General features: G+C 32.3%; 1 protein-coding gene across 1 annotated transcript; it reads left to right on the top strand.

Annotated features, from left to right (window-relative positions):
- Nucleotides 1-15,179: 15,179 nt before the first annotated feature.
- On the top strand, nt 15,180-17,200 carry LOC120207501 (exocyst complex component EXO70H1-like). Its single transcript, XM_039206953.1, has one exon. The coding sequence runs from the start codon at nt 15,246-15,248 to the stop codon at nt 17,163-17,165; it is 1,920 nt and encodes a 639-aa protein (XP_039062884.1). The 5' UTR covers nt 15,180-15,245; the 3' UTR covers nt 17,166-17,200.
- The last annotated feature ends 685 nt before the right edge of the window (nt 17,201-17,885 follow it).

The raw sequence follows: 17,885 nt of genomic DNA on the forward strand, positions 1-17,885 counted from the left end.
AATGGATTGAAGAAGAAGACGAGAATTAGATTCCGAACAAGACAAGAACAGGAAATGGAAATTGTTTCTGATTCCGTACCTGAATCTTTGGGATTCCACGAACAATCGTCGTGGGTTGAAAGAGGAAAAGAAATAGCATCGTCAAGTATAGAACGTAAAGCCAACCACGTTGAAAGAGGATTGTGCTCACCATTAGGGATGGCAAAAAACTCGAATCCGATGGGAAAAACCGAAAATCGAATTAAACGAGTCGGGTTCGGGATGATAAACGGGGACGGAGACGGGGAAACCCATTTATTTTAAACGGGGACGGGGGACGGGGACGGGTTTGGTAATCCCCGCCCCGATTACCCGATTACCCGCCCCGATTACTCGCCCCGATACCCGCCCGATAAATATTAAAAATAATTATATATATATATATATATAATATTAATAAATTTAATTTAAATAAAAAATATATATTTATATATTTAATTTAAATATATATATATATATATACCCGGCCCGATTCTCAGCCCAATACCCGGCCCAATACCCGTTTAAATAACCGTTTATGCTAAACGGGGATACCCGTTTCCCCACGGTTTTCCCCGATTACCCGACGGGGATCCCCGTTTAAATCCCCGCGATTTTTTAAACAGGGACGAGTACCGATTTTTTAAATGGGGACGGAGACGGGGGACCAATACCCGGCCCGAACCCGGCCCGTTGCCATCCCTACTCACCATGCCCATTTCTGAGATTTATGTGGCCTAGGCCAAATAAAATAGTAACATCTTTATTTTATTTTGGCCATTCAACTATTTAAAAAAATATATCTAACGTTATATTTTAGTCACAAATTGTTAAAAAATTAACAAAATATAATTTTTAAATATTTCAATGATGATGTGGTATTATCTTGTTGTGACATGTTATCATCACCGTTAAAAAATTAACGATGAGTGACCAAAATGAAGTAAAAAACTAAATGTTAGGCATGATTTTAAAAAAAATAGTTGGTTGACAAAAACAGAATAAAAGTTATTGTCGAGACACTAAACATGTAGTTTACCCATTTTTCAATCTTGCATCAGGCTCAACGACGCCCTGATGCTAATTGGATAGAGAAAGAGAGAGAAAAGAAGAGGATGAAGAATAATAAAGGAGTGAATGAGAAAAAAAAAAGTTTTTTATAAGGGATCAAAACGTAATTTTAGTGTAGGTTGTCATGTCATAATATTATTAATTATTTAATGGTAGAGTGATTAAAATAGAAATAAATCAAAAGTTGAATGATTAAATTGAAAATTTTAAACTTTAATGATTAAAATAGGAGTGAGAAAAAAAATTAAATGAGAAAAAAAGTAATTTACCCAGAGATTAAATGATAATTTTGTTTATTTTCGAAGTATTAATGATTGAGAAATGTAATTTTGAGTGATGAAATGTAATTTTAGATTGGATGCCGATGAACATGCCCTAAAGTTCGGCCCGCAGTGCATTTGTAATCCCGGTGGCTTTATTGTAGCCGAGTACCCAGTTGCCATCACAATCCCTAATCACACCTCCAACTGCACTTTCATTCGAGCCCACGGAGACGGCTCCATCCATGTTGAGGCAGAATCAGTCTTGTGATTGCTTCTCCCACCGAACAATCCTAGTTGGATCGAAGAGGGACGGGTAGAGCAATCGTCCCTGAAAATTTTAAACTAATATATTTAAAACTTATACAACATTATTGTTAAACCGTTAATATATCAAACATCTATTGACGATCTATTAATCTTAATTCAAAATAATTTAATAAATCCTTAATATTAAAAAATCTTATCGAATTGACCATTTATTGACGATGCAATGAGATATGTTTTATTTTTAGGTTGTAAGGGTTCTAATGGTGATGTCCGGAAAGAAGCCTGTTGGGACAATGACATACCTCGGACCCTCAGCGGATTGTCAAAAGTAGAAGAGGGTATCTTCAGTAGATGTTGATGGATGAATAAACACTCTTTTGCCTGTTAATTTTATTGCCATGTTACTCAACTCTTGCATGGTTACTAATATATGAACATGTTTGGGATGTAAACAAGATATTCTTCCTCACAAACCAGTCGAGTTTGAATAGAAAAAGTTCGAATTTGATTCAATCATTGTGGAGTTTGACTTCGAGCATCCTCATGCTTTAATTGAGTATTTTTTTTTCCGATCGTTGAAAATTTTTTAGTTATCATTTTGTTATGATATATAGTGCGAATCGGCCTCTCTGCATTGAAGTTGTTGAACTTCATAATTTTAACGAGCTTCCACATTTTAAGTAGCTCGTGAGCATGGTGTATTATCGGCTGCAAGCATCATTTATTTTTTTTAACGTCATTAGCTAAAAAAAAAAGGACGAAACGAGACTTCAAGAAGCACATTTGATAAAAAAAAGTATTGAGGACTGATATGGAAATTATGGTATACTTTAGAGGTCATTTTATTTATCAAGCCTAAAGCTTTAACCAATATAGAATGTCTTTTAATTTTGAGTAAATTAGAGTTTGTCGTTTTTGTTTCAATTTTCTAAACGTATGGTCACTAAATTCAAAAAACATAATTGGTAGTCACTCTTGTTTTATTTTAATTAAGATGTGCTCACTGAAACGTTAATTTTCATTAATTTGATGACATAGCACGTTAGTAAAATGGTTTACTTTTTACTTTAACCCTTAAATTTTATATAAAATACTAATTAGAGACTATTTTATAAATTCAAAGTAATTTAGGGACAAAGTTCTGATTTACCCTTTTTAATATACTTTTCTTCTTCCCCAACTTGCGCCGCCGCACAGACTCGATTTATCTTCAACACAACATTCCTTCTTCTTCGCTAAACGACATCGCGAGTTCCCTCTTTTCCATTCATCGACGAAATGCCCTTGTTCATATTCTCTTTTCTTCCTTAACACCCCATTGACAAGGAGAAAAATACAAGTTGACTTTTCCTCTTTCTTTTGTTTTGTTTTTGTTTTGCTTAACTAAGAACACGATTTATTTGAACGAAAATAGAGGCTGGGAAAAATGGAACAAGGGTTGCTTGATGATATCATACATCGGCTTTTGGAAGTTCGGGGTCGACCGGGGAAACAAGTGCAGCTATCGGAATCGGAGATCCGACACATTTGTGCGGCTTCTAAAGTGATTTTCTTACAACAGCCAAATTTATTGGAACTTGAAGCACCCATCGAGATTTGTGGTATTGTTCACGACTTTTTTAGATGCCCAGATTTTTCTTTTCGATTTTTTCAGAGCGGCTAAGAGCAGGCCGTCGGAACGGAAGGAAAGAGAAAAAATTGTAACACCCGGAGCCCGACCTGAAATATCGAACGGTTTAAGGTAGTCTCACCTTTGGATCACCAGAGTGACTTTTGACTTAAAATTTTCAAGTTAAAACATTTTAAAAAAATAAATAGAACTATAGTTTGGAATATTACTAGTATATATAAAACAAATCAGGTGTGAAACAGTTTTACAAAATGTGAAGCTCCAAGCATAACAAATATCAAAATAAACCAACAGTGAAATCAAGAGTTACAGATTAATCATACAGGTCTTGTGAAATACATGCCCTCTAAAAGTAAGAACTGTACTCTAAAAAGCTGGTTGTTGAAACTCTGATTAGTTGTCGACGCCCCAACTCTACTCGATATTTAACATGAGGAAAATAATTTGAAGACTGAGCTTTGCAAGCTCAGTAATACACAACTATTTAATTAAAGCTACATGCAAGAAGTAACGCAAGCTGATTAACCGTAAATATGGTATGAAGTATTTACAACCTATGTCACACTTTAGAGAGCAGTAACAGTCCCAAAATGATCTCACCTCTAAGCTTGTTAATAACACTAACAAAGTGGATTTAGTGAGCACTAGACCCTAATCAAATATCACATATCAGATAAAAATATTGTTTTACAAAATATAAATATATATATATATATATTTACATATCATTTAATAATTATGGGACCCTTAATGCTTTTTAATACATATAAATATACATGTACTTCACGTGGGTGGGTTACCTTTCATCCATTCACTTTCACAATTATAATATATATATTTATTCTAAAATCCTTAAACACGTCTAAACTTTGAAATTCCCACCTATCCTTGCCCGCACTCTGCTTCTATTTCCCTGTTCGTTTTCCTCTTCTGCCTCTCCTCATAAATACCAAGGGCAAGCAGTCTAATTTTTGTTTACTCTAAAATAGTATTATAATCTCATGCGAATCACCATTATCCTTATCATCATTCAAACATTTAAAGATTTTATGACCAAGATAATAAGACAACTAACATATTGAGCAACCAAGTATCACATTACCACATACATGGAGCACGACAAATAAGTTGAATATTAACTCCAAATTTCATGAATGAAACTTCGTTCCTCAACCTTCAATGACAACCCCCTTCTCCTTAGCTTTGGAAGTCTCTCCTTGCTTCTTAGCTAACAACACATGAAGGATAAGCTTTAACACGCAATAAAATGATTAGGAGAAGATGAAAGTTATGTGGGAATAATAAAAACGAGCTAGAACTATCTATGGTGTCTTCAACACTAAACCCCATTCTTAAACCCTCCATTACCCTATACCATTCTTCCAAGCAGGTGGTGAGCTTGATTTGGAGCTCTGAGTAAGGAAGTATAACCCTTAAATTAATCTATCAAGAGAAGGATAAGAGTTGAGGTCTTGAACAGTTTTGAGCTTCAACAATGGAGGAGAAGCGTGGGAGAAGGAAGAGAGAGAGAACAGAAACAAAAGTGGCGTGGGGGAAGCTTTTGCTACAGTGCTCACCTATTAGTTCAAAACTCACACATCTATATAAACTACCTTTTTTCCCATCTAATCCCTTTCAAAGGTCTAACAGCAACCTAAGTCCTCCAAGGATCCATGGACTTTTTAAAATGATAGACTTTTGATCCATGGACTTTTAAAATGATAAGACTTTCATAACAATTAGGTCAAGACCAAACCCAAGGCAAGCCCAACTTATAAGTCCAACAAGCCTTAACACTCTAACACTTGGATATCTAGATCTTAAGTTAACACTCGAGTAACGATTCGTATCCCAGGTCGTTACAAAAACGATGCAAGAGGAGGAGATGGTGGATGAAGATGAAATGTCGCCGTCTGAGAGGGAGAGTGGGGAGAAGAGAGAAACAGAGGCGGAGTATGAGGCGGTGAAAGGGTGGGGGCGGTGAATGGGAAAAGGAAAGGGAAGAGATGGAGGTGACGAGGTTGGGGATTTTAGTGGATTTGAAATAAGAAAAGTATATTAAAAAAGTGTAAATTAGAACTTTGTTCCTAAATTACTTTGGATTAAAAAAATGGTCCCTTGTTAGTATTTTATCTAATGTTCAAGGGTTAAAGTAAAAATTAAACTCTTTTACTAACATGCCACGTCATCAAACTAACGGAAGTTAACGTTTCAATTATCACATCTTAATTAAAACAAAGCGAAATTAACTATAAATTATGCTTTTTAAATCCAGTGACCATACATTTATAAAAATGAAATAAAAGTGACAAACTCTGTAGTTTACCCTTTATTTTTATTGTTAGACTCTCGTAACTCTTTTAAAATGTTGAATCCACCAAGTGATCTATGTGGTAAAAAGGAATGTTGTTCTCCTTAAAGGTTTTAAGTTTGAGTAGTTACATCTACAGAGCGTGTATGTGTTGTCAATTAGTTAAGAAAATTCTAAAAATATACTACGTTGTAATCACCTCAAACCATTAAAAAAAACTCACCTCTATGGATTTTAGAAATTCTTACTTTTCTTGAAATATATAATTTTACACTCCTAAATTTTTAATATAAATTTATATTTCTGACATAAAATCTTACGTACTCCACTAATTCTTTCTTAATAAATTGTAGATACCAAACTAAACAAAGCCTTTAAACTATTTAAATTGTGGAGGTTTGGGTAAGAGATGAAAGCCTATAAGATTGAAAGGCTACAAACCTAAACTCTTTGATGTATGGGTATGGGCTTCCTTAACCCTAAAAATCCTTTTTATGGATATTAAATATGACAACTATTTACGGATTTTATAGTACATTATAGGGAAATTAAATAGTTCGAGAGTGTTATAAAATAATATTTATTTAGAATTTTTTTAAAATTATTTACAATGCATAGATACTTTGAAAACGTGACTACTCGAATCTAAGATCTCTATAAAAAATAACATTACTTTTTACCAGTTAGACTATTAAATACGTTATTTTTTAATTAAAATTATTAAGACTGAGCACTTGACATTAAAACGCTACGCATAACCAACAACTTTTGTTTGTAAGCATTTTAGCACTTCACCAAATAATTTATTTTAAAAATTAAACTTATGTTTAATAAAATTTATAGATGATTTTTTATTATTTCATCGATAACCATTATCGATAAAAATTTATAAAATATATTTTTATATGTTCTCCTTTCATTTGTATCGTGTGTGTAAATCTATTTTTTAAACATTTTTCATTCGCTTATTAGTATCAAGTAGTTCAACCACTTCCTTTTTCCTAAATACGATTTCCTTTTTAAAAGAAATTAAGAATGTGAAAAAAATATCAAGGGATGCCATAACTAATTATGTCATTCAAATATAATGTGAATTAATTTTTTTAATAATATATAGTGATTACAATGATAGTATTTGCTATATTTTTATTAATCTAAAAGTGATTACAAAGTAATATTTGTTCTAAGTACTCTTAATCATTTGACAATAAACGTTCAATCACCTTTGCCGTCATTGGTATTCGAACACGTGACCTCTAGAAACATCAACAATTCCTTTAATTTATTGATAATTTATATACATCATATAAATATAATTACTCAAATTTAAATTTTTTAAAGAGATAGATATTTATTTTTACCATCGAAATAACATGACACGGTACATCTAGAATTAATTGAAACCATGAATCGTGATGCCCTTCAAATCCACAACACGGGTGAACATGTGAAAACCCAAATTTTATTTGGCACATTTTTCCAAAAAGAGGATGGTCCTTGCTTGTTTGCAAGTAGTTCAACAATATCAAGCATTATCAATATAAACACATCAAATCTATGCTTTTTGGTATTTACTCATTCGGAGAAAGAAAAAAAAAAGGAATTTTAGTGCGAAATTGAATGTTGAAACACATCTTCTTATTCTTCCCTTTCACACATTGATGTAATGATTGTTGCAACGTACTTTGCTATTTCCTTTTATGGCAGCTGATATTTGGCTTTGCATGGAAAACTTGGGCGGCGGCAGCCATTCTTGCCACCTCAAAACTATACAACGTGTGTATATATATATATAATTGAGATCAATAATGAAAATAAGAAAATATTGACAAAAAAGGAGATAATTCTAACCGTTTATTTATATTCCTCCGATAATTCTAAAAATATAAAACTAAAAGTTTTATGAAATACTAAATATAGTTAGATTCTAGCTCGTATATATAAATATATATATTATTGTAAGATTATTTCTATCGTCATTATTTAGAATAACACTTGACTTTAATAAAACTTAATATTTCGATGAACACCTCGAAACTCAAAACTATTTTAGATCCAACTATCAATTTGAAGTTAATTAGAGCATTAGAAACTTATAAGGATGCAAAGATATATATTAGACGTCAAAACTTCAAAATGATAGCAGCGTGGAAAAGGAAACGGTGATTAAAAAACACCTCACAGTTTGAATATTAATTTTGTCAAACCCCAATATTTGTTGCCAAGAAAAGAGCTTTCAAATCCACTACATTATTTCTTAAGTTGGTACTGTATGTTCTTCAAATTTCAATGAAGAGTCTCATATATGCATATATGTAAGCCACGTTTGAAAGGTCCCATGACGTGTTTCAAAACAAAATAAATGTTTTCACATTTATATACATGGAAGGGTACATGATTTTATATTAAAGTCTGCTTGGGGTCATCTCTGTTTATATCCACACATTGAAAAACGGATGTAAAAAATTGTTTACTGGGTGGATTCTTAAACTAATATTTGTAAATATCTTTTTTTATTTCATTTGTCGTCAAAATAGTTGTGTCCACTTTCATTTTCTGCAAATCATACCATACCTGGGAAAACAATTTACTGGTCTAAACTAAAAACAGACAACGAGCTAAAACAAGCAGTTGCGGTCGGATTAAGAGGACCAAACAATTGTCTGTTTTCTCGAGCGTGCATGAACCGAATCATCAGCTACACATGTCACTGTCATTGCAAACGCCAAACTTGAACTTCCGTGTACGGAGTCGAAGAGTTCATCTGGTTTACGCAAATCCTAACGTGTTGAAAATTGGAGATTCTTCTTACAACAGGCTGTTCTCCACCTTTGTTTTCAAGACAAGTGCACGTCCGGGGCTTTGCCTGCTGTCATAATCTAAGGTTCATAACTGTTTGATAAATGTTCAATAATTTTGCATGCACATGAACTCGATAAAACCAGCACAACTGACTCTATGCATATAATTAAGTTTATTTTATAATTATGTCAAACGAATATATTAAAAACAAAGATCAAAGTTCCACTTCCTGTTAAACATGATGTAAATTTGATGAATGAATGTATTTTATGAGACTAAGTTTAGTTGAATACATGAATTATGAAGCATACATGAATTTCTTTCGCACAAAAGTAAACTTCACAGACGTCGTAATTTGATAATTGAAAGTTTATTTTCACGACAACGTCATTGATTTTAAATTGATTACTTTGTGGTGCCGGTGTCTAGAAAATAAGATGGTTCATAATTGATATTGATAATGATACATCGAAAGTACGGATGGAGTCCGTTATTTCTTAAAAATTTTAAATTGTGATATATTTTATATATATTATATATATATATATATATATATATATATTTGATAAATTTAGGATGAATACAATATAGATTTTGTTCAAAGACTCTCAACTATTTGATTTTGAATGCTCATATGCTTGCGTATGCGATGCTCGAATCCAAACATTAAGGATAACAACAAATTCCTTAACCACTAAAGGAATTTGATTCATAATTCTTTATAAATAATATATTTTATGTTCATAAAATTTTATAAATTTGTTGTTTTTAGAATTTCAATAGTTCGCCTCTTAATTTTAAATTTTGAATACGTAAAGATAGATACTTAAAAATAAATATTTATATAAAATTATACTAAATAAACATTTATTAATTTCTTGATCCATCATCTTCTACTACCTTCTCCTTTGAGCCGTTCATCACGTCATCTCCCTTACCAGAGCTCTCTATTTTTCTAGCTTCAATCTTTCTTTGGCAACTCTTGAAATTTCTTTGAAAGTTTCATTCTTTTTCGTTTATCATTTATTAAAAAGCAAGTTTATACACAAAAGTTTTTATTTTTCTTTGATTCAAATCCAAAAACAAGACTTTTTTTATTCTTCTATGATTATGTGCCTAAAATGAACACGTGTGTTCATATTTTGATTACTTGTGTTGATGTCTGGGTTTTGGTAACTTTTACAAGACTCCAACTTTTCTTTACTTCTATTTTTCACCCAAAACTTTAACCTGAAATCGACATGCATATTCATATTTCAATTACTTTGTATTGATATCTGGGTAAATTTTGGTTGGGTTCAGGGTAATATAGATTTGTCTGCTTTTTCCCGTTAATCAAACCAATATATTTATATATTCAAATCCTTTTCAAGGTTCTTTATTATTATTATTATTTGAACAGAAGGTTCTTTAATTTTAATACAAATTAAGAAGCAATTTACGACCGGTTCTTAATTTTACAGCAATTTGACTGTCTTCATTTGGTAATATATATTTACTCTAGTTTGTGATTGTCATTGATCTCTCAATAGCTTCATCCCTGTTGTGGTTTGTTTGTCGATGCAGTCAGATATGTTTATATCAATCTTTTACTTGAGTTTTTTGGATGAATTTATAATATTTTATTTGTATGATCTTAAGTGATTAGTTTTTTGTGTAATTAGTATAGGAAAATATTCTAATTATATGTTTAGTTTAAGTTTATAATTGTAAACTTTCATCGCAATTTTAGATATTTTCTCTTTTTTAATAAAACTGATGGCTTCTATTTGTATAAAAAATGTAATTATTATTACAATATTTAAGATAAAACGGATTAAGTACATTTAAATATATGTTATCTTTTAATTTAAAGATTTTGAAATTTTTGTAATAATTCATAAACAATATATAAAAATTATAACTACCATATAAGTATTAAGATAAACTACTTAAGTGGTCACCAAACTTTTTTAGGACGTTTGTAATTTTTTCACTCAAGCAAAAATTCTTACGATTGAGTTACTTCAATCAATTTTATCATCACCGTTAAAACCGTTGAACATTTCAACAACCACCTTTACAAAATAAGAGTTGAACTCAAGACTAGGGTGATTAATGAGTTGATAAATTCGACTCGATTAAAATTTGTTTAATATTTGATTCGAGTTAAATCGATTTGAATTCAAATTCAAATAGAGATTTTAACGAGTTGAGTCGAGCAAAACCTAATTCAACTCTATAAGTTTGCGAGCAATTTGTTAATTTTTTTAATAATTTTTTAGTAGTTACCTTAAAAAAAAATTCGTTAAAAAATCTAATGAATAATTACTAATTTACTAATAGATAATAAGAAAGTTGTTAAATTACTAATTATTACTAATTTATTAATTTAGTAACTTTTTAATAAACAATAATGAGGCTTTCCTGTGGTTCGCACATTGAGACGGTTATCCATGTTCTCCGCGATAGTGTTCAAGCCAGACAGCTTTGGGACAGAGTGCTCCTTCCATCTTTAAGTTCCCGGATCTTTACGTGGAACCTCCGAGACTGGTTTCTGAACAATCTAAAGCAGGTAATCATCTTGAATAATGAGGCTTTCTCCTGGTCTTCCCTCTTTATCTCGATTGTTTGGCAGCTTTGGAAACAACGGAATGATCTTGTCTTCTCCGATCTTACCCAACCAACTGATGCGCTTCTTCGCCGATGCATCGTTTGGGCAAAATACTATGCCAACTATATGCCAAAGCCTTGTAAGCCTCGTTTGATACAACAAACAGCTGTTTTGTGGGGCAAACCCCCTGCTGGCTGGATGTGTTTGAATACAGATGGAGCTGTGTCCTTGTCCACGGGAAGAGGCTCTATTGGTGGTGCAATCCGTGATTCACATGGAGTTTGGATGGTTGGCTTCAGCAAAAACATAGGCATAAGCTCGATCCTTCAAGCTGAGCTTTTGGGGATATATATTGGACTCACTATTGCTCAATCTTCTGGTTTTACAAAAATTATTGTCCAATCAGACAGCACCTGGGCGATTAAAATATTGGATGATATAAATGCTATTCGGAGTCACATTCCCCTTGTTCAAGCAATTGCAGGTTTACGCATGTGTGCATGGGAGTTGCGCTTCCAATGGGTTCCACGTTGCAGCAATTATGTGGCTGATCGTCTTGCCAAGTTCGCCCCAGCATGTCACTTTTATCTCGTTCAGTATGCATCCCCTCCTCTTGGAATTATGGACCTTCTCGCAATTGATTCAATCGCTACCTCGACAGGTGCTGCTACACCAGCTTTAGACTAATGTTCTATACACTCTTTCAATTAAAAAAAATGAGTATGTTCACGAACGTTAAATGAATATGTTTGTGAACGCTAAACGAATAAACACGAGCACCTTAAAAAATAAATAAAAAAGACAAACATGATACTAAAAATTTAAATATGAACACGAATCAAACAAAAACACCTTCAAAAATAAATAAACGAACACAAACACAACTTTATTTATTCAAACTCGATTTACTTACACCTCTAATAATGAGATTGCATGACTTCAAAGCAATTTACATTGTCTTCTCTTGTTATCACAACAAAAATCACTACTACTAAACAAATAAAATTACAATAAAATAAAACGACATGCATCAAAATGTGAGTGTAAAGGAATTACAAAGTGATGTATGAAGCCTAAGTTTGTCCCTAATTATCCAATTAAACTTACAATACTCAATTAATATAGGTCATATTTATCACCATGGACGGACCCATATTATAGATAGGAGACGTTATAGGTGGAAGGCGCAACGGTTCCTTTCAAACTTTGATGTTCTAATTATTTTTTAAGTCATTGGTAGTTTTGAAATTATTACGATCAAAATCTTGCCTCTTTTAATTAAAATTTAGTATAATTGTTTTTAAGACACTATTAATTTTAAAATTAATAGAATTAGGTCTTGACCCTAAATTTATCTGGTTTAATTTTTGTTTAAGATCTTTAAATTTTAAAATTAGTGAAATCAAAATTTTAATCTCTTAATTTTTATGGTTTAATTACTTTTTAAAACTCTATTAATTATAAACTACTCGTAATTCAATCCTAGCTCTATCCCTTTGTATCATGCATTTTCGGATATTACCTTACGATTATCACTTACGATTATTAGTGCGCAATGCTAAACTTAGTCTAGTTTGTGGATTTTAAGGTCATTTTTTCTTTTTTTTTTATTAGGGATTGAGTTTCGACTTTAATTTCAATTATGAAAGGATTTTTATTGATGTATGTTTATTTTAAAAAAATAATAATAACATCCCTATAGCTGATTTGTTTGTGTTCCCATATCAATATGAGATGTGGTTGAAATAACATACTATGACATATTAATTTGAAGATTTGTGGAAGAGAAAAATTCTAGGGATTCGCCTTTAGATAAGAAGATTGACCACTTATTATGGCCTTAAAAAAATGAGAGCTCTATATCATTCGAAGTGATGAACATTTTTTTTGATACATTGACTAAAAAAACAATTGTGATATATATGGGTAGGGTCGTAGGGGTGTAAATGAACAAAAATATATTCATATTTGTTTATTTATTTTTAAAGATATTCATATTCATGTTTAGTTCTTATTTGTTTAAAATTTTAATATCATGTTTGTTCGTTTAATGTTCATGAATATATTCATTTAGTATTCGTTTATATAATACCATAAAATGGTAAAATTATGTCACTCATCCTTAAACTCCACGAGTTTCATGGTTTAAACTTTAAATTTTACCATGTGTTCAATGTGGTCTCTATATTTACCAATATTTAGAATTTAAAAAAATAAAAAGTAAATGAGCTTTTAAACAAGTTTATAAACGAGCTTGTTCTAAAAATAAACGAATGAGTCGATAAATAAATTTGTTCGTGAACATAAACGAACCGAACACAAATCTATTTGTATTTGTTCATTTATTTAATGAAAGTAAAAGTTTTAATCATAATATTTTATTTAACTTAACAAACGGACATAAATAAACATTATACGCACGATTCACGAACAATTAAAAGAATATTATGTTCACTTATATAGGCAATTTGAAACCTTATCAGCATCATTTAAAAATTATGTGTACGGCGTTTTAAACAATTGTGACATGTTGGCGATAAGACTAAAATAATGACTGTACGGCAATTTTTTTTAAAAAAGATGAGTATACGGCTGTATTGCATGCAAATGTATGTACGGTATCAATATTATTTTATAAGTTATAATCCTATAATTGTAGGCATGACGAAAGTAATATCAACTTGGATTGGTAATGTATAATTCAAGCAATATTATGTTTCCCAAGGCTGTTAATATTTGACTTTGTTGCCAAAGAATAAGCACCGTACGTGTGATAAATGAAGAATAAAATTAAGAAGACAAAAATAACTATTATCAAAGTTTGAAAACTTGAACAACCGTTATCCAGCTATTATATAAACCTAAATCTAATATTAGTACTAATTATATTTAATTAAAGTAGTGATTTGGATCCCGGTCATTAACTTATCAAAAGATTTTGAAAAGAAAAAAAACGTTATTTAATAATTTCAAGTGTTTAAAATTATTTTTAAAATGTGTTTATTTATGTGTAAGATATATAAAGTTCAAAGTTTTCAAAAAAAAATCGTAGGAGCTCTATATTTTAAAATCTAAAAAAATCAATGAGAATAATATTATATATATTAGAGTTTTTATTTAACATATTTTTCCATTTTATACGCTGATCATTTGACAGATACAAAGCAGCGATTTCGTTGATTTATATAAGCCGTAGAGAGTGTCAAAATTTTCCACCCTTTCACACTCGATTTTCATCATTATTTTTATTATATATATTGAAAAGTAAAAAAATCAAAATTTTGAAATGACAAAAGTATAAAAAGCAACATCAAACTTAAAATAATTATTTACAATTTGTATGAAAACTTTTATGTACAAATAAAAATAATCCAAACAAAAATGTAACAACACCCTTTAATTAATTATACTGTAAATCTAACTAAATGAAGATTTATATTCTTATACAAAGCTAGATATGAAGCTAAAATTAAAAGTTCACATTTTTTTAGTATACGAGTGTATAAAAAAGTAAACAGTTTTTTTTAAAAATAATATATATATATATATATATATATATATATATTAAACTTGAAAATTATATGATAAGAGTGTTAAGAAAGTGAAGGCAAAGATAAGAGGTGGGGAAAGAGGCTTACGTAGTTCTCATAAATAGTGGTTTCTTGGGCTTTAAGCTTGGGGATTCATTTCCAAGAAAAGTAATTGAAATTGAAATTATCAAAAAGTTATTTTATGGATTAGAGGGCACTTATATTGAATTAGACTTTTCTAAACATATGATATAGATGCTTACGTGCTTTCATTTCTCTAATTATCTTTGAGCGTCACAGCTTAGCTTCCTTCGTTTTGTATTACCTTTTTTTTAGTTTCAAAGTCAAAAGCATTATTATTATAAAAACAAGTGTACCATTTTCCAACATTAGAATAAGTTCCCAGTATTCAACTTGTCACTATTAAATAAAACCCAAAATTTAAAATAATTATTTCATAATTTCTTTTATATTTTTTTACGATTTTGATAAAATAAATTATTACAAGGAGACACGTGTACCGCGTAAGATCAAATTGTCTGACTCAAAAAGTCAGAAGCCCCCCATGTTGTACCTTCCAAGGCAGAGGCGTCGTTCGTGGAGAACGTCTATATATATCCCTTTCCCCACGATTTATTGAAACTCATAATACTCCCCGAAAAAGACACAACCAAACAAAAATTCCATTTTCTTCCTTTTATTATCATATCATCTGTCGCCAAACAGAAAAGGATTCAAAAGACGTACCTCGTCTCAGAAAATGCCGAGAAAAGGAATGAGGAGCCTTTGCTTTAGCCCCAGGACGCCGTCGTTTTCCATCTCTCGCCAATCAACCTCACAATCTTCCTCCAGTACTCCTCGACGGAGATTCACCGATTCCATGATTGACCAAACCATCGACGCCGCGGCTTCAATCATCATGAAATGGGACGCTGAAACGTCGGCTTACGCTAAAGTGACCTCTCTTTTATACGAAAGCAAAAGAGAAGCCCTGCAGTTTATAAGATCTGTCAACGACCTACAAAAAACCATGCATTTGTTAGTTGCCGATCAAGAATCCAGTTCAGAGAAGCTCATTCGAGCTCAGAATTTGATGCAAATAGAAATGAAGAGGCTTCAGAAAGAGTTTTACCAGATTTTGTCGATGAATCGAGCTCATTTGGATCCGGAATCGGTTTCGACCCGATCCTCATTGACCTCAGCAAGATCGAGCATGTCGGATTTCGATGATGAAGGTTCACCGGACGATGAGATCCGCAAGGAAGGAGATTCCATCAGTGAAATAGAACAAGTTTCTTCTATGGCTATGGCAGATCTTAAATTGATAGCCGATTGCATGATCACTTCAGGCTACGCCAAAGAATGCGTTGACATTTATAAAATTATTCGGAAATCGATCATCGATGAAGGTATCTATAAGCTGGGAATCGAGAAGATGAGCTCGTCTCAGGTTAATAAAATGGATTGGGATGTACTGGATTTGAAAATCAAAAACTGGTTAGAAGCAAAGAAGATTTCAATGAGAACGCTTTTCACCGGAGAAAGAATCCTCTGCAATCAGGTCTTTGCTACGTCCGATTCCATTAAAGAATCTTGTTTTACGGATATCTCAAAAGAAGCAGCCACGCTCCTGTTTGGGTTTCCTGAGCTCGTCGCCAAGACCAAAAAATCCCCGCCGGAGAAAGTATTCCGAGTTCTCGACATGTACTACTCCATTTCGGAAGATTGGCAAGAGATCGAAACGATCTTCTCTTTCGAATCAACTTCAGCCGTCCGAGTACAGGCTCTCAACTCGCTGGTTCGACTCAGCGAGTCTGTTCGTTGGTTGTTGATGGACTTTGAGTCAACAATCCAAAAGGATTCATCCAAAACGATGATTCCCGGCGGCGGCTTGCATCCACTTACAATCTCCTCCATGAATTACCTCACTCTCCTCGCCGATTACAGCAACATTCTGGCTGACATCATCGCAGACTGGCCACCGCCTGTAAAATCATCATTACCGGCATCCTTCTTATATAGTCCAGAATCCGACGATTCTTCGGCCCCGGCGATTTCAGTCCGTATGGCCTGGCTCATCCTCGTCCTACTCTGCAAACTCGACGGCAAAGCAAAGCATTACAAAGACATCTCATTAGCATACCTATTCTTAGCCAACAATCTTCAACACGTGATCTCCAGAGTCCGTACATCGAATCTCCAGTACATACTCGGCGAGGAATGGATAACGAAACACGAAGCCAAGGTGAAACAATTCGCAGCGAATTACGAGCAGTTAGCGTGGGGCGAAGTATTCGCTTCATTGCCGGAAAATCCAACGGCTCCGATCACACCTGGAAAAGCTAAAGACTATTTCAGGAAATTCAATGCAAGCTTTGAAGTAGCGTACTGGAAGCAGAGTTCTTGCATCATACACGATTCGAAATTGCGAGATGAGATTAAGGTTTCAATCGGGAAAAAACTCGTTGCATTATATCGGGACTTTTATAATACGCATAGATCAACGGTCGGAGATGAAAGGATGGCGAGATTATTTGTTAGATTTTCACCTGAAGATATCGGTAACTACTTGTCGGATCTGTTTTTCGGGACAGTGAGTTCTGGGAGTTCGTCGACCTCGACGTCGTCTTCGGTATCATCTCATCATCGCCGGCAAATACGATCGCCGTTAAGAGTGTAAAGTTTTTTTATTATTTAAATAAAAGATAAAATCATAAAATAAATTAGGGCCATTTTTTTGGTAATCCCTGAAACCGGCCATCTTTTTCAGGTAGTTATATAACGACTTTCTCATGTGTTCCTCTACGTGATAGTTCAAATCTGTTCAGTCTGTTAATTACATGTATATACTTGAGATTCATTTCTCTTTCTACTCACTGCTGATTTTACGTGAACTTCAGAATACCCAAATTACAATATCACAGGTACATATATATAAGATACGGAACGAGAAAAAAATCATACGAGAAGGAAACGTTCAAGTGCGGCACCTTAATATACGACTGAAATAAAACGTTATTAATTTTATTATTATTTTAAATAATAAAACTGATAAAAAAATATAGAAAAATTATTATTTCTACTGGTTATAATTATCGATATAGGTAAACTCGGTAGAAAAAATACAGTTAAAAAATAATATTTTAGGTAGCGCTTTACCGAAAACATTATATTTTTGACCAAATTTTTGTACCGCGATTACCTATATCGGTAATTGATAATAATTACCAAAACAATAGAAATAATAATGTTTTCAGTCATTTTTTACCTGTTTTATTATTTAAAATAATAATAAAACCGGTAACACATTTTTTTAACCGTATATTAGGTTGCTGCACCGTAGAACTTCCCATACGAGAAGGTCAATAAGAACATAAACATATTAAAATTTACGCACTAT

The sequence above is a fragment of the Hibiscus syriacus genome, unplaced genomic scaffold (genome assembly GCF_006381635.1).
Source record: "Hibiscus syriacus cultivar Baekdansim isolate YM2019G1 unplaced genomic scaffold, ASM638163v2 tig00014862_pilon, whole genome shotgun sequence".
Lineage (NCBI taxonomy): Eukaryota > Viridiplantae > Streptophyta > Magnoliopsida > Malvales > Malvaceae > Hibiscus > Hibiscus syriacus.

What these genes read in the sequence shown, in the direction of transcription:
- LOC120207501 (XM_039206953.1), top strand. Translation starts at nt 15,246, where the DNA reads ATGCCGAGAAAAGGAATGAGGAGCCTTTGCTTTAGCCCCAGGACGCCG.